This window comes from Bos indicus, chromosome 8 (assembly GCF_029378745.1).
Source record: "Bos indicus isolate NIAB-ARS_2022 breed Sahiwal x Tharparkar chromosome 8, NIAB-ARS_B.indTharparkar_mat_pri_1.0, whole genome shotgun sequence".
Lineage (NCBI taxonomy): Eukaryota > Metazoa > Chordata > Mammalia > Artiodactyla > Bovidae > Bos > Bos indicus.
In genome coordinates this window covers 7,096,015-7,123,678 of record NC_091767.1, presented here as the reverse complement: position 1 = coordinate 7,123,678, position 27,664 = coordinate 7,096,015, and the positions used below count along the sequence as shown (strand labels likewise).

At 41.2% G+C, this 27,664-nt stretch overlaps 2 protein-coding genes, 1 long non-coding RNA gene and 1 pseudogene across 5 annotated transcripts in view; 2 read left to right on the top strand and 2 right to left on the bottom strand.

Annotated features, from left to right (window-relative positions):
• LOC139184499 (uncharacterized) overlaps positions 1–6,227 on the top strand; it is a 46,257-nt gene extending 40,030 nt beyond the window's left edge. Inside the window, exons 4-5 of the long non-coding RNA XR_011567989.1 lie at positions 1,148–1,313; positions 4,473–6,227. This is a non-coding gene — a long non-coding RNA (uncharacterized lncRNA). The remainder of the gene's footprint in view (positions 1–1,147; positions 1,314–4,472) is intronic.
• LOC139184731 (U2 spliceosomal RNA) lies at positions 5,679–5,801 on the top strand (annotated as a pseudogene).
• Positions 6,228–7,549: 1,322 nt separating the features above from the next.
• Positions 7,550–15,031, bottom strand: LOC139184498 (disintegrin and metalloproteinase domain-containing protein 20-like). Of its 3 annotated transcripts, none has more exons than XM_070794390.1 (3): positions 14,453–15,031; positions 11,837–11,906; positions 7,550–10,541 (listed from the first exon to the last, which is right to left on the bottom strand). In XM_070794390.1, the coding sequence occupies exon 3, from the start codon at positions 10,445–10,447 to the stop codon at positions 8,180–8,182; it is 2,268 nt and encodes a 755-aa protein (XP_070650491.1). In that variant the 5' UTR covers positions 10,448–10,541; positions 11,837–11,906; positions 14,453–15,031; the 3' UTR covers positions 7,550–8,179. The 3 variants fall into 3 exon arrangements, with proteins under 3 accessions (XP_070650491.1, XP_070650492.1, XP_070650493.1); XM_070794391.1 differs by lacking the exon at positions 14,453–15,031 and adding an exon at positions 12,020–13,671; XM_070794392.1 differs by lacking the exon at positions 11,837–11,906.
• Positions 15,032–21,108: 6,077 nt separating this feature from the next.
• On the bottom strand, positions 21,109–27,431 carry LOC139184497 (disintegrin and metalloproteinase domain-containing protein 20-like). The gene is made up of 2 exons (XM_070794389.1): positions 26,885–27,431; positions 21,109–25,589 (listed from the first exon to the last, which is right to left on the bottom strand). Exon 2 carries the CDS (start codon positions 25,493–25,495, stop codon positions 23,228–23,230), a length of 2,268 nt encoding a protein of 755 aa, XP_070650490.1. The 5' UTR covers positions 25,496–25,589; positions 26,885–27,431; the 3' UTR covers positions 21,109–23,227.
• Positions 27,432–27,664: the final 233 nt, after the last annotated feature.

Genomic DNA, 27,664 nt, shown 5'->3' with positions numbered 1-27,664 from the left:
CTGCAGGGCTTCAGAGCCCTCACCAAAGTCACCCACTAGCCTCAGCCCAGGCCTTGGGGCAGCAGTGAACCTCTCTCCCATTCTGCTCTCTGCAACCTAATAGCAGTGGCAGTGTGCTGGGTCGCAGTCTGTGGGACCTAGTGTCCCACTTTGGGTGGCCTGAGGAGCCTGAGAGCCAGCTGGGTTGGGCGCCTGGCTTCTTTAGAGATGACAGCTGGGTGGAGCCTGGGGACCCGGCCCTGAGGGAGCTGCCAACTGAGTTCTGTCTCCTCTTAGCCAGGACCAGGACTTTGGAGGGTAAAAGTTGTACCTTGGCACCTTGCCCTTTCTTGTCAAGTCGGAGAACAACATTCATTTAGTAGAGATTTACAGAAACATCGTCACCTGACCATGACCTGACCTCAAGAACAAAGGATCTAAACCAGGAGATTTGCAACAACTAACCTCATCCCTCCCTCACCTTTTTTGCTTTTCAAAGGGCTTTGATGAGAGCTTTCAGTAATTTGGGGGTTCTTAGAGCGTGAGCCACTCATCTGTTTACATGGCCCTGCAATAAACCTTTCTGTCTTCCAAACTGCAGTGTTTTAGCATAGTTTGGCCTCACTGTGTGTTGACACTTGGACTTGCATTGTTCAGTAACACAGGGAGAAGCATGCAATGAAGTTAATTCTACTGTTTCATCTGGCAGAAAGTGGCTTTTTAAAAAGTTCTGAGCGAGTCACCCCATCATGTAGAGGTCCTGGCCAAAAGAGACATCGGCTGAGGGCAAAGAGAACAAGAAATGGAGACAAGGAATTTCTGTCATCTGAATACACATACACAGGATCTAATTTATATATCCTTGTATATATTATAAATTAAGCAGCATTATCATTTTTTCCTCCTTGCTTTTCTCTCTTACCTTGAGATATGGCAAATGGGTGTTGGTGAACTTTATGATTTGGTACTAGGAAACAGACTATCAAAGTGAGATTATAAGTGACTTAGAAAAGGAATGAACAGTACTCAAAGATAGAGCCAACAGGCAGATGGGATATTTGATATTTCTTTTTGAAGCCACCTTCCTTCCTCTTGGAACTGCCAGGTGGGTTCCCAACTGGAAGTGACCCCTGTCTACAGCTCTTCCACTTACTTTTTGGTTTTCCAGTTTGCTGACTACAGATTTTGGGGCCTCTCAGCCTCCATATTCCGGTGACCAATTCTGAGCTCTATCATCAAGGAACGTATGAAATGGAGAGCAGGGAGTGTAACTTCCTGTGGGAAACCGGTGGGCCAAGTTCTGAGGAGAGCTGCTGTTTCACTTCACTCTGAAGGTAGGCCTAGCTCAAAAATAAAAGAAAGTTCAGGTATTCCGTTACTGTCTTTGTCTCAAGAGTACCAATTATTTCTTTTCTGGTTCACTCATATTTGTATCGCCTCTTGGTTCTGTATCTCAAGAGGACCCAGCTTCATGATTATGGTCTAGAGTCCTTTCAGACTCAAGCTTAGAGTCTCTTTCTCTAGCCCTTAGTGTGAACTTTGTACTCAACCAATTCCCGGTGTTAAATCTTCCTTTTTAATGTAGTGGAGGAGTTTTCCTAGTTTGCAGTGGAAGCCAGGCTGATGCAAATAAATTATTTTAACATCACTCCAAATTATAATTACTTCTTTGTGATTGTTTCCAGGAAACATAATTTTATATTGTTTATTACCTTGGTCAAATAATTACTGGAAATCTCAGTAGAAATGAGTTCAGTTCAGTTCTGTCGCTCAGTCGTGTCTGACTCTTTGCCACCCCATGAATCACAGCAGGCCAGGACTCCCAGTCATCACCAACTCCCAGAGTTGACTCAAACTCATGTCCATCGAGTCGGTGATGCCATCCAGCCATCTCATCCTCTGTTGTCCCCTTCTCCTCCTGCCCCCAATCCCTCCAGCATCAGGGTCTTTTCCAATGAGTCAACTCTTCACATGAGGTGGCCAAAGTATTGGAGTTTCAGCTTCAGCATCGGTCCTTCCAAAGAACACCCAGGATTGATCTCCTTTAGAATGGACTGGTTGGATCTCCTTGCAGTACAAGGGACTCTCAAGAGTCGTCTCCAACACCACAGTTCAAAAGCATCAACTCTTCGGCGCTTAGCATTCTTCACAGTCCAACTCTCACATCCATACATGACCACTGGAAAAACCATAGCCTTGACTAGATGGACCTTTTTTGACAAAGTAATATATCTGCTTTTCAATATGCTACCTAGGTTGGTCATAACTTTCCTTCCAAGGAGTAATAGTCTTTTATTTCATGGCTGCAGTCACCATCTGCAGTGATTTTGGAGCCCCCCAAAATAAAGCCTGACACTGTCTCCACTGTTTCCCCATCTATTTGCCATGAAATGATGGGACCAGATGCCATGATCTTTGTTTTGTAAATGTTGAGCTTTGAGCCCACTTTTTCACTCTCCTCTTTCACTTTCATCAAGAGGCTTTTTAGTGCCTCTTCACTTTCTGCCATAAGGGTGGTGTCATCTGCATATCTGTGGTTATTGATATTTCTCAAAGCAATCTTGATTCCAGCTTGTGCTTCTTCCAGCCCAGCGATTCTCATGATGTTCTCTGCATAGAAGTTAAATAAGCAGGTGACAGTATACAGCCTTGATGTACTCCTTTTCCTATTTGGAACCAGTCTGTTGTTCCATGTTCCGTTTTAACTGTTGCTTCCTGACCTGCATATAGGTTTCTCAAGAGGCAGGTCAGGTGGTCTGGTATTCCCATCTCTTGAAGAATTTTCCACAGTTTATTGTGGCCAACACAGTCAATGGCTTTGGCATAGTCAAGAAAGCAGAAATCGATGTTTTTCTGGAACTCTCTTGCTTTTTCCGTGATCCAGCAGATGTTGGCATTTTGATCTCTGGTTCCTCTGCCTTTTCTAAAACATCTGCAACATGAACATCTGGAAGTTCACGGTTCAAGTATTGCTGAAGCCTGGCTTGGAGAATTTTGAGCATTACTTTACTAGCGTGTGAGATGAGTGCTATTGTGCGGTGGTTTGAGCATTTTTTGGCATTTCCTTTCTTTGGGACTGGAATGAAAACTGACCTCTCCCAGTCCTGTTGGCACTGCTGCATTTTCCAAATTTTCTGGCATATTGTGTGCAACACTTTCACAGCATCATTTTTCAGGATTTGAAATAGCTCAACTGGAATGCCATCACCTCCACTAGCTTTGTTCCTAGTGATGCTTTCCAAGGCCCACTTGACTTCACATTCCAGGATGTCTGGCTCTAGGTGTGTGATCACACCATCTTGATTATCTGCATCTTAAAGTCTTTTGTGTACAGTTCTTCTGTGTATTCTTGCCATCTGTTCTTAATATCTTCTGCTTCTGTTAGGTCCATAGCGCTTCTGTCCTTTATCGAGCCCATCTTTGCATGAAATGTTCCCTTGGTATCTCGAATTTCCTTGAAGAGCTCTCTAGTCTTTTCCATTCTGTTGCTTTCCTCTGTTTCTTTGCATTGATCACTGAGGAAGGCTTTCTTATGTCTCCTTGCTATTCTTTGGAACTCTGTATTCAGATGCTTATGTCTTTCCTTTGCTCCTTTGCTTTTCACTTCTCTTCTTTTCACAGCTATTTGTAAGGCGTCCTCAGACAGTCATTTTGCTTCTTTTCATTTCTTTTCCATGGGGATGGTCTTGATCTCTGTGTCCCGTACAATCACGAACCTCCATTCGTCATTCATCAGGCACTCTGTCTATCAGATCTAGTCCCTTAAAACTATTTCTCACTTCCACTGTATAATCATAAGGGATTTGATTTAGGTCATACCTCAATGGTCTAGTGGTTTTCCCTACTTTCTTGAATTTAAGTCTGAATTTGGCAATAAGGAGTTCATGATCTGAGCCACAGGCAGCTTCCGGTCTTGTTTTTGCTGACTGTATAGAGCTTCTGCATCTTTGGCTGCAAAGAATATAGTCAATGTGATTTCGGTGTTGATCATCTGGTGATGCCCATGTGTAGAGTCTTCTCCTGTGTTGTTGGAAGAGTGTGTTTGCTATGACCAGTGCATTCTCTTGGCAAAACTCTATGAGCCTTTGCCTTGCTTCATTCCATACTCCAGGGCCGAATTTGCCTGGTACTCCCGGTGTTTCTTGACTTCCTACTTTTGCATTCCAGTCCCGTATAATGAAAAGGACATCTTTTTTGGGTGTTAGTTCTAAAAGGTCTTGTAGGTCTTCATAGATTCGTTCAATTCAGTAGGAATAATTCCTTTAAAAATGATGAAATTATTTCAACTTATCAGAAAATGTATACATCTCCTATGTTTCCAGTAAAGGTTTACATTTTACCACATTGTTCGTTTCTCTACTCACTGATTTTTAATATATATGACAATTGTTATTTGTATTGACTTGTAAGAATCCTTTACTTATTGTTTAAAATATTTTGTATTTTGTAAACCTTCTTCTTAGCTTTCAGAATTTTTTTTTTTTTTTTTTTAGACAAGATACGGGACACCTTGGACTTCCCTGGTGACTCAGATGGTAAAGAATCTGCCTGCAACACGGGAGATCTTGGTTCAATCCCTGGATTGGAAAGATTCCCAGGAGAAGGAAATGGCGACCTACTCCAGTATTGTTGCCTGGAGAATTCCATGGACATAGGAGCCTGGAGAGCTATAGTCCATCGGGTCACAAAGAGTCAGACACAGCTGGGTGACTAACACACACACACACACACACACACACAAACAGGGGACACCTTAGGGCTTCCCAGGGGGCTCATAAAGAACCTGCCCATCAATGCACAAGACACAAAAGGCTTGGGTTTGATCTCTGGGTCGGGAAGATCTCCTGCAGGAGGAAATGGCAACCCCCTCCACAATTCTTGTCTGGAAAATTTCACAGACAGAGGAGTCTGGTAGGCTACGGTCCATGGGGTCCCAAAGAGTCACACACAACTGAGCACACACGCACATGGGACACCTTGGCTCTTCTTTCTTTCTTTTTTTTTTTTTCATTTCTTTTCTTTTCTTTTTTTTTTTTCTTTCTGTTTTTCTTTTTTTATATTTTATTTCTTTAATAGAAAATTATTTAATTAGTGTACATGTGTTCCCCATCCTGAACCCTCCTCCCTCCTCCCGCTCCACACCATCCCTCTGGGTCGTCCCAGTGCACCAGCCCCAAGCATCCAGCATCGTGCATTGAAACTGGACTGGCATCTCGTTTCATACATGGCGTTTCACATGTTTCAATGCCATTCTCCCAAATCTTCCCACCCTCTCCCTCTCCCACAGAGTCCATAATACTGTTCTATACATCAGTGTCTCTTTTGCTGTCTCGTATACAGGGTTATCGTTACCATCTTTCTAAATTCCATATACATGCGTTAGTATACTGTATTGGTGTTTTTCCTTCTGGCTTACTTCACTCTGTATAATAGGCTCCAGTTTCATCCACCTCATTAGAACTGATTCAAATGTATTCTTTTTAATGGCTGAGTAATACTCCATTGTGTATATGTACCACAGCTTTCTTATCCATTCATCTGCTGATGGACATCTAGGTTGCTTCCATGTCCTGGCTATTATAAACAGTGCTGTGATGAACATTGGGGTACACGTGTCTCTTTCCCTTCTGGTTTCCTCAGTGTGTATGCCCAGCAGTGGGATTGCTGGATCATAAGGCTGTTCTATTTCCAGTTTTTTAATCGCTTCTCGGCCTTTTGGCTAAGATCAAGTGTAGCTTTTAGAATTTTTATAGTAGGATTTTATATGTAGAAATTCCTGTAAGCTACATTTAATGGCAGTTTTTATGTTTGTTTTTCAGTTCTATAGTTTTTGACTCTCAATCTAATTGTTCTGGGTCCTGAGATAAAAAGTTAATATAAATAGTGAGATTCACTTTGCTGTGCAGCTGAAACTAATAGATTGTAAAAAACTATACTCAATAAGAATGTAAAAGTTAATGTAAGTGGTGACAAAAAAGAACACTGATTTATTCCCAGTTTCACTGGGAACTTCATTTTAAAGAATGTTCAATGATTAATTTTCAATGATATTTATTATTAGGTTAGGAAAGCTTGCTTTTATTCCTACCTGGCTATGAAGTACTTTTCATTGTCAAAAGAGTTTAAATGTTATTTAAGGCTTTTTCTGTATGTGCTGCGATGAGCATATGTTTTATGTTTTTAATATCCAGTAAGAAATTATATAAACTACGCTTGCGTTTACAGAAATAAACCCTACTTTGTGAAAATGTTATTTTCTTCCTTCTGCTGAAGATGTTATTTTCTCATTTTTGCTGAATTTGATATACTTGTTATTTGTGATTTTTGTTCGATCTCTGTACATGAAGTCGGTATTTCTTTCTTGTATTGTTTTTGTGCAGAGTTTTACTGGATGCATAATATTAGTTAAATACCTTATCCTTTAGTTTTATCCTGTAAAGTAATTTCTGCTTGTGAATAACTGAGGTCTGTTCCTTAAGGTTTAACACTCAGCAGCTTACCTTTGAGGACTGCTGTCTGTGGGTAAAATGTAGGGAAAACAATCCATTTGTTATTAATTTCATCGTGTTAATCAGATGTTTACTTTTTATAAATTGATACTATTCATTTATAGTTTTACTTAAAATGACACATCCCACGTAAGTTTCTTAGTAATTTTTTCATGTTTAAATATCTGCTACGGTGCTCAGAGGGTAAAAAATCTGCCTGCAATGCAGGAAATCCAGGTTCGATCCCTGGGTCAGAAGATCCCCTGAAGTAAATGGCTACCCACTCCAGTATTCTTGCCTGGGAAACCCCATGGACAGAGTAGTGTGGCAGGCTACAGTCCATGGAGTCCCAAAGAGTCAGACATGACTGAGCAACTGGCACTGGCAGCTTTCTTTCATTGTTTCAAATAGTGGAGGTTTTGGTGTCCAGCATTTGCAAGTGGACTGCCAGCTTTATGAATCTAATAGCAACAAACATAATGGCAGTTCCCCAGCAGTGTAACAATGGGACCAAAGAAGGGCACAGCTAAGAAAATTCCTCCTGGGACCCGAGTCGTCAGCATGTGTCTAGAAGGCTATGCACATGTGCTAAGGAGTAACTACCCACTTAGAACAAGGAGAGTATGGTATGGGCAGACTTGAAACACTTCCAGGCCACAGGGAAATTTATTACAAAAGGGCAAAACTCTTTATTGGCTACTGGGAGTCAAGCACATTTTGACCAATACTAGCTGGAGAAAAGGCCACCCTGAATATCAGTGAAGGCATAGAATAAAACTGAGTATTTCAGACCAAATGGAGAATCTTAAACTGAAGTAGAATAGCCAAAATTAAACATAAAATTAAATGCCCCTTTAAAATCAAAGGGAAGAGGTAGTGTTCTTGGAATCATTGCAGAAGGTCCTGTGGCTCTAGTATGTGATCCCCGAGGAAAGGGTTAGCCCACCTGGTATGGGAAACTCAGGGATTTGGAGAACATTTAGACCTGGGACTCAAAACTGGGAGGCTACAATACTTGGTAGCAGTGCCAGTATGGCTGAGACTTATAGTCTTGTTGGTTCTGAGTGTAACCAAATATGTATATAGCAGAAATTATGGTTGCTGCTAAGGCGAAAGCTGTTAATGAGACAATTCTGACATGAACACAAATCAAATTTTCCCCGGGTTTCAACTCTTTCTCTAGTTCCTGCCATTGGCAGAAAGGAACAGGAGAGGATTGGCATATAAGACATGTAATCTGTAGGTTACCAGTCCTTGTGTGACAAGGCCAGAGTACAAGGAGGAAGGGCATGTGGGATAGAGGAACAGTAAATCAGACACACACACGAACACCATCCACAGACTGTCTCTGCTCCAGACACACACAGAGAATAATTCCATAAAAATTGACCACTTAAAATCGCTTAAAATAATGGAAAGTAGAAATAGGCTAGGGATTAGTAAATTTTGTTTACTGGTTGTTTATGGTCCCAAATGATTAGAAAAAGTTGGAATTTTCTGCCAATGATCTAGGACACATGTTATAACATTGTTACTTCCAGGAGATTACAATCTAATCCTTGGGAAAGATCACTAGGCTTTGGCAGTCTCTTGAAATAGGAGCTATTGGTTTTTCCTTGTTTGTTGTTTTTTCAGTAGGCACATTCTGTGTTTCTTCCTTAGGTAAAGTTAGAATATTCTGTGCTTACATCCTAAGTGAAGCCGTAACATGTCTAGTTTTTAGGTAGGTTTTGGGTAGTTTTCTCAGATTTTGGTGGAACAGCCTCTTCTTTTTCATCTTTCTTTTTTCGTCTCGTGAACAGCCAAAGCAAAAGCAACAGACATATTATTAGAAACAAAAGAAAAATCAGCAAATATGGTAGCAGGTTCCTCTTGTTCCCCCTTTCTTCTGTTTGGCGCTCAGGGGCTGGGCCACTGTCCACACTGCCTCCTCTGCCTTTTTCCTGGCAGACGGGAGGGCCCCACCCGTAGTTGCAGTGGCAGTGCTGTCTGTTGTTGCAGACTCCCCTCAAAGAGCAGAGCTGAGGTGAGCAGTTACGTGGAACAGTGGAATAAGAGACACACCTCCTTCTGATGCAGATGTTTTCGGGACCACACTTTGTACCATCTTTCACTGCACCAATATCAGCTATTCTTATCCCGAGGTGGTAGTCTGTACCCCAGCAAGTGTTATTTTCGAATTTAGTCCAATGCAGAGTAATATGATCGCTCATTACAGGAATTTCTTTGACGTTCTCACACTGAATCCTCCCACACAGGCTGTCTGCCATGCTGCATCTTATGTATGAGGTTTCTGTGATACCACAGTTACCAAAACGGTCACCTCGGGTATTTATTGCCCTGTAGCAATTCATGTCTGCATCCTTGGCCTCTTTGCCAAAGATTTGCCTACAGTGTTCATCACGCTGATTGCATCTCCTTCCATAGCAGTAACCACCGCCTGTGCAGGAGGCCCCATTCTGCACGTACACATCATCTGGACACTGATTGGTTGTCCCATTGCACCACTCTGGAAGATCACATTCATTTGCTACTTGCCTACACAAGGTGCCTGATTGGCTGAACATGCAGTTATGGCAACAAAGCCCAAAAGCACATTTGACACCAGCTGTCATAGTGCAATTTAACTGACAACAGGGATCAGTGTTACATGTCTCTAAGGATCCACAGTCACACTCTTCTCCTGGTTCAACCACACTGTTTCCACAGCGTGGCACCCTGATGACTGTCTGTGGCTTTGGTGTATTGTACAAACAGGATCTTCTACGACCAATGTTCCAATAATCAGCATAGCTGCAGTTGCTGAATTTAGTTGATACTTCTACTTTTGTAAACATTACGCACCTTGGTGCTCCACACTGACATGTTTTGGTATCATGATGTATACCCAAATTATGACCCACGTCATGAGCCACAATATATGAGTAAAAAGCAATCCCTTCATCATGGAAAGTCTCAATTGAACAGCTAAAACGAATTATACACGCTTGTGTATCATAAGCTAGGCCAAATGCTTTACCAAATTTCTTTTTTAGAAAAAAATGTGCAATATCATGGGGCAAACGATTATGTAAGCCCTTTCGCTTCCATTTGCAAAAGTTCTTCAAGGTAACTAAATGGTTTTCTATTGTAATAAGGCTTCTTTTAGTCCATACCTCCATTCCCTTGAAACGTAACTCAAGATCCATTGGTTTAAACATGTCACTTACTCCATTTAAAATAAGGTATGCTTCTTTCTGCACCATCGAAAGATTACCGTCATGATGAAGATATCGACTGTAATCTATGACCACTGCCACTTCAAGAAAATAGTGGTGGGTCCACCAGCCTGTATAGTCACTTTGCATCAAAGTGGAATTAATGCTTTCTTGAATCTTCAATTGTCCTGCTATTTTTTCATCTGTTAACCCACATTGAAAGTATGAAAAATTTGTCTCCTCATTGTCTAGCTTATATATTAGATGCTCAAATGCAGTAGAAAACCTTTTGGGTTCAATTTCATAAACAATGTCATTTGTCTGTAACATTCCTTGAAAGCCCCCGAAGCAGTTACTGAGGGAAACCAGAGACTCTGGGTCCCCCTCCACGTAACCACTGTAATAACAGTCATCCTGGACAAAAGGTTGGTCTTCCAGGAGAACACCCTTGTCTGCGTAGGTGAACACTGGGAAGTTTTTGGACAAAAAATTCTTCTTGACCTTTATATGAACAACATGTCTCTGGCCCCCAAAATGCAGTTTGTAAGAGAACCAGCCTTGAAGCTTCATGCCTCTGCCAGTAGGTGTTACCCTCCGGGGAATCACCACTTCTGGGGGGCCAAGTCTTTGGGCGTGCCCAAGCTGGGGCCATCCAGGAAGGAAGAGGAATACTTTCAGCCAGACAAGCAGGAGAGTAACCTTCATACACACCAGGAACTCACCAACACCTATCGTGGAGACATCATATCTAGCCATTGGTGGAAAAAGAGGGCAGGACAGCATACATCAGTGTTCAGTCTCCTCCGTCTGAGCTGATGTATTCAATGTTAACCTTTAGTTTGTTGTCTGGCAAAGTCATGCAGTCAAAGCAGCAGCACTAAAAGAAAAACAAATAAGTAGAACAGGGACTGGGTGGGAGTGATGAGCAAACCAAGATAGAGGAAAAAGGAAGGGTACAGGTTAGGATGAATGAGAGTTTGGCTTAAGACATGTCTGACAGGCTCTTAAGTAATGGTGAGGCAGAGTGAGACTGTGTGAGTACACACGAATGGTGACTGGCCTACGATGACACTTGTTGAATCTAGAGGAAGGGCACATAGTGATTTGTGATACAGTTCTTTATGTCTATTAATATGTGCAAACATTTCCACAATATATAACACAAAAGAGTCTTACTGGAAAGGTGAATGAATATCATCTTCTGATAAAGGAGTCTTGTGTTACACATTTGGATGTTATATAATAAACTATAGGTCCTCCTTTTACTTACAAGTGAGAATTCTTTAATCATAATACTCAGGAGAGATATAAATATTCGCAGATATTATATTTTCTCATTGTCCATATGATGTATTTCCATGTAACAAGTCATTATTTGTCCTACGTCCTCTGCATTTCTCTTCATCTAAATCTATGAAATTGCAGGCGTCCAGCACTGCTAGCTTTCACAGCTTTGAGGATCTACTGTAATGCTACCTAATGCAATGACTGGTAGACCCAGGTGGCCGTGGGAGGGGGAATATGTTGGGTTGTTGATGGATGTTACTCAAATGTATTTACATTCTATCATACTGTTAAGAAGAACAGCATTTAAAAACCTGTACCCTTATAAAATGGAAGGAAATCAGGGTAGCTGGGAGGGTAGCAATTGAAAATTGTTATGTACTGAATGCAAAATAACCTTCAGAAGTAAAAAGGAAATCAGTGGCTCCTTGAAGGAGGAAAGCTTGGAGTAAGGAAATATTGTCTTAGAGTGGCAAAGACATCAAAGTCTCCACATTATAGGACTTTAAGGTAATCAGTTCCCGAGTGCAACCTCACAGTGTATTACTTCATAATAAAAACAGGTAATACATATACCGTATGAAAATACCACCTACAGTTATCTCCATCATACAAATGTGTTATCATATATTTGTTAGCATGAAATATGACAACATGCCTGGCTGGCAATACTGATATTCTGCCTTCTTCTTTGACCAAAGCATTTAAAAAACATGTAATGTTCATACATGATGGTATACACTTAGAAAACATAAATGAACACACAGATCAAGATTATTAACCGGTCTAGAGCTCTAATTTGAACAGAGGTTTTAGGGGAAACAGCACATTGGGGATTTTTAAAAGTGCTTTCAATACTTTATATTTAAAATGCTTGCTTTAACTTACCTAGTGAAATATCCACTGTCTTTATCAGATCATGAAAATAATTCTGTTGTGTACAGTCAGAAGCCTTGGCCTAGTTGAAAAAGACACAGAAAAGCTAGCTCTGAGGATGCTAATTCAGGTTGATCCAGTCTACTTCCCACACTGGGTATAAAAATGAAGATGCGTGATTAAGGAAGGACCTACCATCTACTAGATCCTGTAGTCATTTCTGCTTAATTAGAAAATATTTTGTGTCTATGTTCCTTGACTTCCTTTCTCTGGAATCGTTTTTCTGTCATTTATGGAATTTTCATTTCATAAAAGGAAGAAACAATGTCCTGTGTGCTCACACTTCTTCACAGAAAACCTGTTATTCCTAGTTAATTCTGCTAACTCTTTAAATCAAAAGGATAAGGTGACAATGTGTAGCCCAGCAGAGAAGATTTCCATTCTCAGAATCTCCATGTGCCATACAGACTAGACATTTGTTAGTAATTTGCTTTGATGATCAAACATACTTCCAGACCTCTAAACAGCTAGCCATCTCACTAAGCTGTGCTGTGCTTGGTCGTTTAGTTATGTCTGACTCTTTGTGACACCATGGACTGTAGCCCACCTGGCCCTCTGTCCATGGGATTCTCCAGACAAGAATACTGGAGTGGGTTGCCAGGCTCTCCCTTCAGGGGATCTTTCCAACCCAGGGATTGAACCCAGGTCTCCCACATTGCAGGCAAATTCTTTACTGTCTGAACCACCAGGGAAGCCCCTCATTAAGCTACCATTTACAATACATTCTTACTCTTAAACCAATTCTCAAATCAGTCCTACACAAACTTCAAAGAACTGGGCATCTGATTTACTAAGGTATTATCCACCAATAATTTCACTTACCTTCTGGGTACCAAGTGAGGGACCGTCTAGGTTAATTTCATAGCTCATTTTCAAAAATGATTAGACGTTGACTTAAGGACATGGCCTGTATCTTAATATCACCGTAACTGCCCTAACTCCTACATAGTATGAAACTGTTAGCCACAACCTCACTCCTAATGAAAATTCACTCCTCAGATTTATAAAGGATGAAGATAACTTGTCATCATTTTCCCCCTTTTCAGGGCCCTTTATTTGACGTTTTACTACTGTAGTCTTGTTTTAGATCCCGTCAATTCAACCACTGTGGACTAAAATCCTCAACCCAAACTAGTGCAGATTTTTTCACTTGCTTTCACACTCTTAACAAAAACTGCAGAACTGCTCAGGAAGGAAATTACAGAGTATGTTTGTGGTAATTAATGAGTAAAAGGCAGGCTAAAATTGGCACGAGGTACCTGGTGTGTGTGCTGTGTGCTGAGTCATGTCCAGCTCTTTGCCATTCTGTGGACTGTAGCCCACCAGGCTTCTCTGTCCATGGGATTTCCCAGGCAAGAATACTGGAGTGGGTTGCCATTGTCTAGTCCAGGGCATCTTCCTGAACAGGGATTGAACCTGTATCCTCTTTCATCTCCTGCATTAGTAGGTGGATTCTTTACCCCTGAGCCACCTGGGAAGCCTGAGATGCCTGATACTTCGGTCAAAATGATGAAATAATGAACTGATACTTTCTTCAACACTTTGTTTTTAATACATTGAGCTTTTTTGCCTGCATATAGTGATATTGTTTAACTTGCTAGTTTTCTAAATTTTCTTTTCTGCCTGGATATAGTAATGTTGTTTCTTAACATGCTAGTTTTCTAAATTTTCTCTTCAGCACCTAGGACCCTCAGCTTAGCGATCTACTGTCTTTATCTCCACAAGTAGTTATTATTGAATTGAAAGGATGGTACTTTAAACCATAAAGCCACAAAATTTTTGTTTTGTGTATGTTTAATGCAGAATTTGATACCTCTGTCCTTTATTGTTGCAGCGAGTTGGTGGGGCACTTAACTTTTTAGATTGACTATTTATTTATTTATTTTTTCACTATTTAAGTAACCTGAGATCCTGGGGTATTAGGGTACTTTTCTTGTAGAAAGAGGAGCATATTTGACAAAATATCAAGGCTCCATAATGAAGGAAGATCCTTAAATGGAATCCTTAAATGGGATCTATTTTAGGACACCAACCTCTTAATTGTGAGTAGAATACTTGCAATTTTCACCTCTACATTCTACGTATGGGAATACATGGGATGAGAATAAGGACGATAGTCATTATATAGTCCTGGTCAGGGACTCTAGGGACACTGCTCACGAGGGAGTATAACCCTTTCACTAGTAATGTGGTACAGTGCCATATACTAGCACACACACTTCAACCTAGACTGCTACATGTTATCTCGTAGATTCCTTTTTTCATCTTTTCCACAGCTTCATCAAATTCAGTCATCTCGATATCATAATTAACACCTGCAGCCTCCCTTTCATTTACAGCCCAATTCAGTATTTTCCAAATTGCAAAAATGCATTTTTATACTATTTTTAAACTCTCAGTCAAGTAGAATAGAGCAGAATAGGACATAAAATAGGTCATAGACACCCCTCTAGTTTTGAAAAATTCACAAGAAATCATGTTGTGGTTGTAAGGTTGTATGTTTGTGAATTCATGTGTGCCCAAATTCTAGCACTTTTCCCTTCACAGTTAAATTCTTGAAACACTTACCACAGGTAGAATTAACGGTTACCATGGTATTTTCTAGTTATGACTTTGTGATAGTTTGTGCCACCAAGGTCTGTGAACAAAGATTTAAATGGAAACATCATATGACAAAGAATAAAAATCTCTCCCCTTTCATCTCTTCCTTCTTTATGTTCCAGATTGAAGTGCTTAGCAACAAGGCTCCTTGAGTTCTAAAGACCATGGCAATTGGATAAAGGCCTTCCACATTCTGGCTTTGCCTTCTCCATCATCCTCTAATTACTCCTCAATATGAATAATCCTGAGTATAGTCCTTATTCCCATCCCATGTATTCCGGGCACGTAGTACACGTGTTTAGTGTTTTTTATTCATACTTTAGTGCTTTATTCATACTGTGTCCCTCATCTCAGATTATTTTCTCAGCACAAAACCTCATAATGAAACAGTTGAATTGCTTCAAGTTCCAGAAATAAGTTTGATGTGGTTTAAACCATTGTTCAAGGATTGAGGCTTCAGTAACCATCTATGACTTTCACTCTAAGGTCAAGGATAACTTAGAGACATTTCACATGTGTAAATAAGTGTGCCTCATCCATTACAAGAACTGTTGTCAGTAAAGAAGTGGCACAAAGAGATTACAAAGAAGAGCGAGATGAAGAAAGAGTGTGGGTGGTGATGCTAGCATCGTGTGGCATAAGTTGTTCCTATTTTCTCTCCGCTTCATTTTACAGTTAATTTGACACCCTTGTATTAGCAAGACTGTTGATGCCAGGAGGGAGTTTGGGAAACAGTCATCATTTGTGCATCAGAAAATAAACAAGAGCTTGTTAAGGCCTTGAATTCCTTGGAATTGGATTAATAGTACCCACGGGGCTTCCCAGGAAGCTCAGTGGTAAAGAACCCGTCTGCCAATGCAGGAGATTTGGGTTCGATCCCAGGGTCAGAAGATACACTGGAGGGGGAAATGGCAACCCATGCCAGTATTCTTGCTGGAAAATCCTGTGGACAGAGGACAGTGGTGGGCTACTGTACATGGGCTCACAAAGAGTCAGACATGACTAAACAACTGAGCACACACACATGGTCTTTTCTAGCTGTAGCCCTGCCATTGGAGAAGGCACTGGCGACCCACTCTAGTGCTCTTGCCTGGACAATCCCATGGACGGAGGAGCCTGGAAGGCTGCAGTCCATGGGGTCGCTAAGAGTTGGGCATGACTGAGCGACTTGACTTTCACTTTTCACTTTCATGCATTGGAGAAGGAAATGGCAACCGACTCCAGTGTTGTTGCCTGGAGAATCCCAGGGACGGGGGAGCCTGGTGGGCTGCCGTCTATGGGGTCACACAGAGTCGGACACAACTGAAGTGACTAGGCATAGCATAGCATGTATGTGAACGCTAAGTTGCTTTAGGGTCTGACTCTCTGTGACCCTATGAACTGTAGCCGGCCATCGAGTCCCTCTGTCCATGGATTCTTCAGGCAAGAATATTGGAGTGGTTGCCATACCCTCCTCCAGAGGATCTTCCCCTGTCTCTTATGTCTCCTGAATTGGTAGGTGGGTTCTTTACTGCTAGCACCACCTGGGTAGACCAAAGCTAGAGGTAGTAACAGAATTCCAGCAGAGTTATTTACAATCATAAAAGACGATGCTATTAAAGTGCTGCACTCAATATGTCAGCAACTTAGGAAAACTCAGCAGTGGCCACAGGACGGGAAAAGGTCAGTTTTCAGTCCAGTCTTAAAGAAGGGCAATGCCAAAGAATGTTCAAACTACAGTACAGTTGCCCTCATTTCACATCTGAGGCAAGGTAATTCTCACATCCTGCTGTGTCCTGCAGGGCTTCAGAGCCCTCACCAAAGTCACCCACTAGCCTCAGCCCAGGCCTTGGGGCAGCAGTGAACCTCTCTCCCATTCTGCTCTCTGCAACCTAATAGCAGTGGCAGTGTGCTGGGTCGCAGTGTGTGGGACCTAGTGTCCCACTTTGGGTGGCCTGAGGAGCCTGAGAGCCAGCTGGGTTGGGCGCCTGGCTTCTTTAGAGATGACAGCTGGGTGGAGCCTGGGGACCCGGCCCTGAAGGAACTGCCAACTGAGCTCTGTCTCCTCTTAGCCAGGACCAGGACCTTGGAGGGTGAAAGTTGTACCTTGGCACCTTGCCCTTTCTTGTCAAGTCAGAGAACATCATTCATTTGGTAGAGATTTACAGAAACATCGTCACCTGACCATGACCTGACCTCAAGAACAAAGGATCTAAACCAGGAGATTTGCAACAACTAACCTCATCCCTCCCTCACCTTTTTTGCTTTTCAAAGGGCTTTGATGAGAGCTTTCAGTAATTTGGGGGTTCTTAGAGCGTGAGCCACTCATCTGTTTACATGGCCCTGCAATAAACCTTTCTGTCTTCCAAACTGCAGTGTTTTAGCATAGTTTGGCCTCACTGTGTGTTGACACTTGGACTTGCATTGTTCAGTAACACAGGGAGAAGCATGCAATGAAGTTAATTCTACTGTTTCATCCGGCAGAAAGTGGCTTTTTAAAAAGTTCTGAGCGAATCACCCCATCATGTAGAGGTCCTGGCCAAAAGAGACATCGGCTGAGGGCAAAGAGAACAAGAAATGGAAACAAGGAATTTCTGTCATCCGAATACACATACACAGGATCTAATTTATATATCCTTGTATATATTATAAATTAAGCAGCATTATCATTTTTTCCTCCTTGCTTTTCTCTCTTACCTTGAGATATGGCAAATGGGTGTTGGTGAACTTTATAATTTGGTACTTAGAACACAGACTATCAAAGTGAGATTATAAGTGACTTAGAAAAGGAATGAACAGTACTCAAAGATAGAGCCAACAGGCAGATGGGATATTTGATATTTCTTTTTGAAGCCACCTTCCTTCCTCTTGGAACTGCCAGGTGGGTTCCCAACTGGAAGTGACCCCTGTCTACAGCTCTTCCACTTACTTTTTGGTTTTCCAGTTTGCTGACTACAGATTTTGGGGCCTCTCATCTCCATACTCTGGTGACCAATTCTGAGCTCTGTCATCAAGGGATGTATGAAATGGAGAGCAGGAAGTGTAACTTCCTGTGGGAAACCAGTGAGCTAAGTTCTGAGGAGAGCTGCTGTTTCACTTCACTCTGAAGGTAGGCCTAGCTCAAAAATAAAAGAAAGTTCAGGTATTCCACTTACTGTCTCTGTGTCAAGAGTACCATTCATTTCTTTTCTGGTTCACTCATATTTGTATCACCTGTTGGTTCTGTGTCTCAGGGGGACCCAGCTTTATGATTATGGTCTAGAGTCCTTTCAGACTCAAGCTTAGAGTCTCTTTCTCTAGCCCTTAGTGTGAACTTTGTACTCAACCAATTCCCGGTGTTAAATCTTCCTTTTGAATGTAGTGGAGGAGTTTTCCTAGTTTGCAGTGGAAGCCAGGCTGATGCAAATAAATTATTTTAATATCACTCCAAATTATAATTACTTCTTTGTGATTGTTTCCAGGAAATATAATTTTATGTTGTTTATTACCCTAGTCAAATAATTACTGGAAATCTCAGTAGGAATCAGTTCAGTTCTGTCGCTCAGTCATGTCTGACTGCTTGCAACTCCGTGAATCAACCACGCCAGACTCACATCATCACCAACTCCCAGAGTTGACTTAAAGTCATGTCCATCGAGTCGGTGATGCCATCCAGCCATCTCATCCTCTGTCGTCCCCTTCTCCTCCTGCCCCCAATACCTCCCAGCGTCAGAGTCTTTTCCAATGAGTCAGCTCTCGCATGAGGTGGCCAAAGTATTGGAAGTTCAGCTTTAGCATCAGTCCTTCCAAAGAACACCCAGGACTGCTCTCCTTCAGAACGGACTGGTTGGATCTCCTTGCAGTCCAAGGGACTCTCAAGAGTCTTCTCCAACACCACAGTTCAAAAGCATCAACTCTTCGGCGCTTAGCATTCTTCACAGTCCAAACCTCACATCCATACATGACCACTGGAAAAACCATAGCCTTGACTAGATGGACCTTTGTTGACAAAGTAATATCTCTGCTTTTCAATATGCTGTCTAGGTTGGTCATAACTTTCCTTCCAAGGAGTAATAGTCTTTTAATTTCATGGCTGCAGTCACCATCCGCAGTGATTTTGGAGCCCCCAAAATAAAGCCTGACACTGTCTCCACTGTTTCCCCATCTATTTGCCATGAAGTGATGGGACCAGATGCCATGATCTTCGTTTTCTGAATGTTGAGCTTTGAACCCACTTTTTCACTCTCCTCTTTCACTTTCATCAAGAGGCTTTTTAGTGCCTCTTCACTTTCTGCCATAAGGGTGGTGTCATCTGCATATCTGAGGTTATTTCTCCTGGCAATCTTGAATCCAGCTTGTGCTTCCTTCCAGTCCAGCATTTCTCATGAGGTACTCGGCATACACGTTAAATAAACAGGGTGACAATATACAGCCTTGATGTACTCCTTTTCCTATTTGGAACCAGTCTGTTGTTCCATGTCCAGTTCTAACTGTTGCTTCCTGACCTGCATATAGGTTTCTCAAGAGGCAGGTCAGGTGGTCTGGTATTCCCATCTCTTGAAGAATTTTCCACAGTTTATTGTGGTCCACACAGTCAATGGCTTTGGCATAGTCAAGAAAGCAGAAATCGATGTTTTTCTGGAACTCTCTTGCTTTTTCCGTGATCCAGCAGATGTTGGCAATTTGATCTCTGGTTCCTCTGCCTTTTCTAAAACATCTGCAACATGAACATCTGGAAGTTCACGGTTCAAGTATTGCTGAAGCCTGGCTTGGAGAATTTTGAGCATTACTTTACTAGCGTGTGAGATGAGTGCTATTGTGCGGTGGTTTGAGCATTTTTTGGCATTTCCTTTCTTTGGGACTGGAATGAAAACTGACCTCTCCCAGTCCTTTGGCCACTGCTGCATTTTCCAAATTTGCTGGCATATTGTGTGCAACACTTTCACAGCATCATCTTTCAGGATTTGAAATAGCTCAACTGGAATGCCATCACCTCCACTAGCTTTGTTCCTAGTGATGCTTTCCAAGGCCCACTTGACTTCACATTCCAGGATGTCTGGCTCTAGGTGAGTGATCACACCATCTTGGTTATCTGCATCTTAAAGTCTTTTTTGTACAGTTCTTCTGTGTATTCTTGCCACCTCTTCTTAATATCTTCTGCTTCTGTTAGGTCCATAGCGCTTCTGTCCTTTATCGAGCCCATCTTTGCATGAAATGTTCCCTTGGTATCTTGAATTTCCTTGAAGAGCTCTCTAGTCTTTCCCATTCTGTTGTTTTCCTCTGTTTCTTTGCATTGATCACTGAGGAAGGCTTTCTTATGTCTCCTTGCTATTCTTTGGAACTCTGCATTCAGATGCTTATATCTTTCCTTTGCTCCTTTGCTTTTCACTTCTCTTCTTTTCACAGCTATTTGTAAGGCGTCCTCAGACAGTCATTTTGCTTCTTTGCATTTCTTTTCCATGGGGATGGTCTTGATCTCTGTCTCCCGTACAATCACGAACCTCCGTCCATCGTTCATCAGGCACTCTGTCTATCAGATCTAGTCCCTTAAAACTATTTCTCACTTCCACTGTATAATCATAAGGGATTTGATTTAGGTCATACCTCAATGGTCTAGTGGTTTTCCCTACTTTCTTGAATTTAAGTCTGAATTTGGCAATAAGGAGCTCATGATCTGAACCACAGTCAGCTCCCGGTCTTGTTTTTGCTGACTGTATAGAGCTTTGGCATCTTTGGCTGCAAAGAATATAGTCAATGTGATTTCGGTGTTGATCATCTGGTTATGTCCATGTGTAGAGTCTTCTCTTGTGTTGTTGGAAGAGTGTGTTTGCTATGACCAGTGCATTCTCTTGGCAAAACTCTATGGGCTTTGCCCTGCTTCATTCCGTACTCCAGGGCCAAATTTGCCTGGTGCTCCTGGTGTTTCTTGACTTCCTACTTTTGCATTCCAGTCCCGTATAATGAGAAGGACATCTTTTTTGGGTGTTAGTTCTAAAAGGTCTTGTAGGTCTTCATAGATTCGTTCAACTCAGTAGGAATAATTCCTTAAAAAATGATGAAATTATTTCAACTTATCAGAAAATGTATACATCTCCTATGTTTCCAGTAAAGGTTTACATTTTACCACATTGTTCGTTTCTCTACTCACTGATTTTTAATATATATGACAATTGTTATTTGTATTGACTTGTAAGAATCCTTTACTTATTGTTTAAAATATTTTGTATTTTGTAAACCTTCTTCTTAGCTTTTAGAATTTTTATAGTAGGATTTTATATGTAGAAATTCCTGTAAGCTACATTTAATGGCAGCTTTTATGTTTATTTTTCAGTTCCATAGTTTTTGACTCTCAATCTAATTGTTCTGGGTCCTGAGATAAAAAGTTAATATAAATAGTGAGATTCACTGTGCTGTGCAGCTGAAACTAATAGATTGTAAATCAACTATACTCAATAAGAATGTAAAAGTTAATGTAAGTGGTGACAAAGAAGAACACTGATTTATTCCCAGTTTCACTGGGAACTTCATTTTAAAGAAGGTTCAATGATTAATTTTCAATGATATTTATTATTAGGTTAGGAAAGCTTGCTTTTATTCCTACCTGGCTATGAAGTACTTTTCATTGTCAAAAGAGTTTAAATGTTATTAGGAAAGCTTGCTTTTATTCCTACCTGGCTATGAAGTACTTTTCATTGTCAAAAGAGTTTAAATGTTATTTAAGGCTTTTTCTGTATGTGCTGCGATGAGCATATGTTTTATGTTTTTAATATCCAGTAAGAAATTATATAAACGACGCTTGCGTTTACAGAAATAAACCCTACTTTGTGAAAATGTTATTTTCTTCCTTCTGCTGAAGATGTTATTTCCTCATTTTTGCTGAATTTGATATACTTGTTATTTGTGATTTTTGTTCGATCTCTGTACATGAAGTCGGTATTTCTTTCTTGTATTGTTTTTGTGCAGAGTTTTACTGGATGCATAATATTAGTTAAATACCTTATCCTTTAGTTTTATCCTGTAAAGTAATTTCTGCTTGTGAATAACTGAGGTCTGTTCCTTAAGGTTTAACACTCAGCAGCTTACCTTTGAGGACTGCTGTCTGTGGGTAAAATGTAGGGAAAACAATCCATTTGTTATTAATTTCGTTGTGTTAATCAGATGTTTACTTTTTATAAACTGATACTATTCATTTATAGTTTTACTTAAAATGACACATCCCACGTAAGTTTCTTAGTAATTTTTTCATGTTTAAATATCTGCTATGGTGGCTCAGAGGGTAAAAAATCTTCCTGCAATGCAGGAAATCCAGGTTCGATCCCTGGGTCAGGAAGATCCCCTGAAGTAAATGGCTACCCACTCCAGTATTCTTGCCTGGGAAACCCCATGGACAGAGTAGTGTGGCAGGCTACAGTCCATGGGGTCCCAAAGAGTCGGACATGACTGAGCAACTGACACTGGCAGCTTTCTTTCATTGTTTCAAATAGTGGAGGTTTTGGTGTCCAGCATTTGCAAGTGGACTGCCAGCTTTATGAATCTAATAGCAACAAACATAATGGCAGTTCCCCAGCAGTGTAACAACGGGACCAAAGAAGGGCACAGCTAAGAAAATTCCTCCTGGGACCCGAGTCGTCAGCGTGTGTCTAGAAGGCTATGCACATGTGCTAAGGAGTAACTACCCACTTAGAACAAGGAGAGTATGGTATGGGCAGACTTGAAACACTTCCAGGCCACAGGGAAATTTATTACAAAAGGGCAAAACTCTCATTGGCTACTGGGAGTCAAGCACATTTTGACCAATACTAGCTGGAGAAAAGGCCACCCTGAATATCAGTGAAGGCATAGAATAAAACTGAGTATTTCAGACCAAATGGAGAATCTTAAACTGAAGTAGAATAGCCAAAATGAAACATAAAATTAAATGCCCCTTTAAAATCAAAGGGAAGAGGTAGTGTTCTTGGAATCATTGCAGAAGGTCCTGTGGCTCTAGTATGTGATCCCCGAGGAAAGGGTTAGCCCACCTGGTATGGGAAACTCAGGGATTTGGAGAACATTTAGACCTGGGACTCAAAACTGGGAGGCTACAATGCTTGGTAGCAGTGCCAGTATGGCTGAGACTTATAGTCTTGTTGGTTCTGAGTGTAACCAAATATGTATATAGCAGAAATTATGGTTGCTGCTAAGGCGAAAGCTGTTAATGAGACAATTCTGACATGAACACAAATCAAATTTTCCCCGGGTTTCAACTCTTTCTCTAGTTCCTGCCATTGGCAGAAAGGAACAGGAGAGGATTGGCATATAAGACATGTAATCTGTAGGTTACCAGTCCTTGTGTGACAAGGCCAGAGTACAAGGAGGAAGGGCATGTGGGATAGAGGAACAGTAAATCAGACACACACACGAACACCATCCACAGACTGTCTCTGCTCCAGACACACACAGAGAATAATTCCATAAAAATTGACCACTTAAAATCGCTTAAAATAATGGAAAGTAGAAATAGGCTAGGGATTAGTAAATTTTGTTTACTGGTTGTTTATGGTCCCAAATGATTAGGAAAAGTTGGAATTTTCTGCCAATGATCTAGGACACATGTTATAACATTGTTACTTCCAGGAGATTACAGTCTAATCCTTGGGAAAGATCACTAGGCTTTGGCAGTCTCTTGAAATAGGAGCTATTGGTTTTTCCTTGTTTGTTGTTTTTTCAGTAGGCACATTCTGTGTTTCTTCCTTAGGTAAAGTTAGAATATTCTGTGCTTACATCCTAAGTGAAGCCGTAACATGTCTACTTTTTAGGTAGGTTTTGGGTAGTTTTCTCAGATTTTGGTGGAACAGCCTGTTCTTTTTCATCTTTCTTTTTTGGTCTCGTGAACAGCCAAAGCCAAAGCAAAAGACACAGTAGTAGAAACAAAAAAGGAATCAGGAAATATGTTAGCAGGTTCTTCCTGTCCATCCTTTCTTCTGTTTGGCGCTCAGGGGCTGGGCCACTGTCCACACTGCCTCCTCTGCCTTTTTCCTGGCAGACGGGAGGGCCCCACCCGTAGTTGCAGTGGCAGTGCTGTCTGTTGTTGCAGACTCCCCTCAAAGAGCAGAGCTGAGGTGAGCAGTTACGTGGAACAGTGGAATAAGAGACACACCTCCTTCTGATGCAGATGTTTTCGGGACCACACTTTGTACCATCTTTCACTGCACCAATATCAGCTATTCTTATCCCGAGGTGGTAGTCTGTACCCCAGCAAGTGTTATTTTCGAATTTAGTCCAATGCAGAGTAATATGATCGCTCATTACAGGAATTTCTTTGACGTTCTCACACTGAATCCTCCCACACAGGCTGTCTGCCATGCTGCATCTTATGTATGAGGTTTCTGTGATACCACAGTTACCAAAACGGTCACCTCGGGTATTTACTGCCGTGTAGCAACTCATGTCTGCATCCTTGGCCTCTTTGCCAAAGATTTGCCTACAGTGTTCATCGCGCTCATTGCATCTCTTTCCATAGCAGTAACCACCGCCTGTGCAGGAGGCCCCATCCTGCACGTACACATCATCTGGACACTGATTGGATGTCCCATTGCACCACTCTGGAAGATCACATTCATTTTCTTCTTTCCTACACAAGGTGCCTGGTTTCCTGAACATGCAGTTATCACAACAAAGCCCAAAAGCACAGTTGATACCAGCTGTCACAGTGCAGTTTAACTGACAACAGGGATCAGTGTTACACGTCTTTAAGGATCCACAGTCACACTCTTCTCCTTCATCAACCACACTGTTTCCACAGCGTATCTCTGTCACGAGTGTGTGTGGATTTGGTGTGTTGTACAAACAGGATCTTCTACGACCAACGTTCCAATAATCAGCATAGCTGCAGTTGCTGAATTTAGTTGTTGCTTCTACTGCTTCAAACATTATGCACTTTGGTGCTCCACACTGACATGTTTCGGTATCATGTTGCATACCCAAATTATGACCCACGTCATGAGCCACAACATATGAGTAAAAAAAAGTCCCTTCATCGTGGAAAGTCTCAACTGAACAGCTATAACGAACTGCACACGCTTGTGCATCATAAGCTAGGCCAAATTCATTACCAAAATTCTTTTTTACAAAAAAATGTGCCACATCGTGGGGCACACGATTATGGAAGCCCTTTTGCTTCCATCTGCAAAAGTTCATCAAGGTATGTGTAATGTCTACTACTGAAATAAGGCTTTGTTTAGTCCATATCTCCATTCCCTTGAAAAATACCTCAAGACCCAGTGCTTTCATAAGGTCACTTACTCCATTTAAAACAAGGAACACTTCTTTCTGCACAAGCGAAGCATTACTACTATGATGAAGATATCGACTGTGATCTACGACTACTGCCACTTCAACAAAATAGTGGTGGGTCCACCAGCCTGTATAGTCACTTTGCATCAAAGTGGAATTAATGCTTTCTTGAATCTTTAATTGTCCTGCTATTTTTTCATCTGTTAACCCACATTGAAAGTATGAAAAATTCATCTCCTCATTGTCTAGCTTATATATTAGATGCTCAAATGCAGTAGACAACCTTTTGGGTTCAATTTCATAAACAACGTCATTTGTCTGTAACATTCCTTGAAAACCCCCGAAGCAGTTACTGAGGGAAACCAGAGACTCTGGGTCCCCCTCCACATAACCACTGTAATAACAGTCATCCTGGACAAACGGTTGGTCTTGCAGGAGAACACCCTTGTCTGCGTAGGTGAACACTGGGAAGTTTTTGGACAAAAAATTCTTCTTGACCTTTATATGAACAACATGTCTCTGGCCCCCAAAATGCAGTTTGTAAGAGAACCAGCCTTGAAGCTTCATGCCTCTGCCAGTGGGTGTTACTCTCCAGGGAATCACCACTTCTGGGGGGCCAAGTCTTTGGGAGTGCCCAAGCTGGGGCCATCCAGGAAGGAAGAGGAATACTTTCAGCCAGACAAGCAGGAGAGTAACCTTCATACACACCAGGAACTCACCAACACCTATCGCGGAGACATCATATCTAGCCATTGGTGGAAAAAGAGGGCAGGACAGCATACATCAGTGTTCAGTCTCCTCCGTCTGAGCTGATGTATTCAATGTTAACCTTTAGTTTGTTGTCTGGCAAAGTCATGCAGTCAAAGCAGCAGCACTAAAAGAAAAACAAATAAGTAGAACAGGGACTGGGTGGGAGTGATGAGCAAACCAAGATAGAGGAAAAAGGAAGGGTACAGGTTAGGATGAATGAGAGTTTGGCTTAAGACATGTCTGACGGGCTCTTAAGTAATGGTGAGGCAGAGTGAGACTGTGTGAGTACACACGAATGGTGACTGGCCTACGATGACACTTGTTGAATCTAGAGGAAGGGCACATAGTGATTTGTGATACAGTTCTTTATGTCTATTAATATGTGCAAACATTTCCACAATATATAACACAAAAGAGTCTTACTGGAAAGGTGAATGAATATCATCTTCTGATAAAGGAGTCTTGTGTTACACATTTGGATGTTATGATAATAAACTATAGGTCCTCCTTTTACTTACAAGTGAGAATTCTTTAATCATAATACTCAGGAGAGATATATTATTCGCAGATATTATATTTTCTCATTGTCCATATGATGTATTTCCATGTAACAAGTCATTATTTGTCCTACGTCCTCTGCATTTCTCTTCATCTAAATCTATGAAATTGCAGGCGTCCAGCACTGCTAGCTTTCACAGCTTTGAGGATCTACTGTAATGCTACCTAATGCAATGACTGGTAGACCCAGGTGGCCGTGGGAGGGGGAATATGTTGGGTTGTTGATGGATGTTACTCAAATGTATTTACATTCTATCATACTGTTAAGAAGAACAGCATTTAAAAACCTGTACCCTTATAAAATGGAAGGAAATCAGGGTAGCTGGGAGGGTATCAGTTGAAAATTGTAATGTACTGAGTGCAAAATAACCTTCAGAAGTAAAAAGGAAATCAGTGGCTCCTTGAAGGAGGAAAGCTTGGAGTAAGGAAATATTGTCTTAGAGTGGCAAAGACATCAAAGTCTCCACATTATAGGACTTTAAGGTAATCAGTTCCCGAGTGCAACCTCACAATGTATTACTTCATAATAAAAACAGGTAATACATATGCCATATGAAAATACCACCTACAGTTATCTCCATCATACAAATGTGTTATCATATATTTGTTAGCATGAAATATGACAACATGCCTGGCTGGCAATACTGATGTTCTGCTTTCTTCTTTGACCAAAGCATTTAAAAAACATGTAATGTTCATACATGATGGTATACACTTAGAAAACATAAATGAACACACAGATCAAGATTATTAACCGGTCTAGAGCTCTAATTTGAACAGAGGTTTTAGGGGAAACAGCACATTGGGGATTTTTAAAAGTGCTTTCAATACTTTATATTTAAAATGCTTGCTTTAACTTACCTAGTGAAATATCCACTGTCTTTATCAGATCATGAAAATAATTCTGTTGTGTACAGTCAGAAGCCTTGGCCTAGTTGAAAAAGACACAGAAAAGCTAGCTCTGAGGATGCTAATTCAGGTTGATCCAGTCTACTTCCCACACTGGGTATAAAAATGAAGATGCGTGATTAAGGAAGGACCTACCATCTACTAGATCCTGTAGTCATTTCTGCTTAATTAGAAAATATTTTGTGTCTATGTTCCTTGACTTCCTTTCTCTGGAATCGTTTTTCTGTCATTTATGGAATTTTCATTTCATAAAAGGAAGAAACAATGTCCTGTGTGCTCACACTTCTTCACAGAAAACCTGTTATTCCTAGTTAATTCTGCTAACTCTTTAAATCAAAAGGATAAGGTGACAATGTGTAGCCCAGCAGAGAAGATTTCCATTCTCAGAATCTCCATGTGCCATACAGACTAGACATTTGTTAATAATTTGCTTTGATGATCAAACATACTTCCAGACCTCTAAACAGCTAGCCATCTCACTAAGCTGTGCTGTGCTTGGTCGTTTAGTTATGTCTGACTCTTTGTGACACCATGGACTGTAGCCCACCTGGCCCTCTGTCCATGGGATTCTCCAGACAAGAATACTGGAGTGGGTTGCCAGGCTCTCCCTTCAGGGGATCTTTCCAACCCAGGGATTGAACCCAGGTCTCCCACATTGCAGGCAAATTCTTTACTGTCTGAACCACCAGGGAAGCCCCTCATTAAGCTACCATTTACAATACATTCTTACTC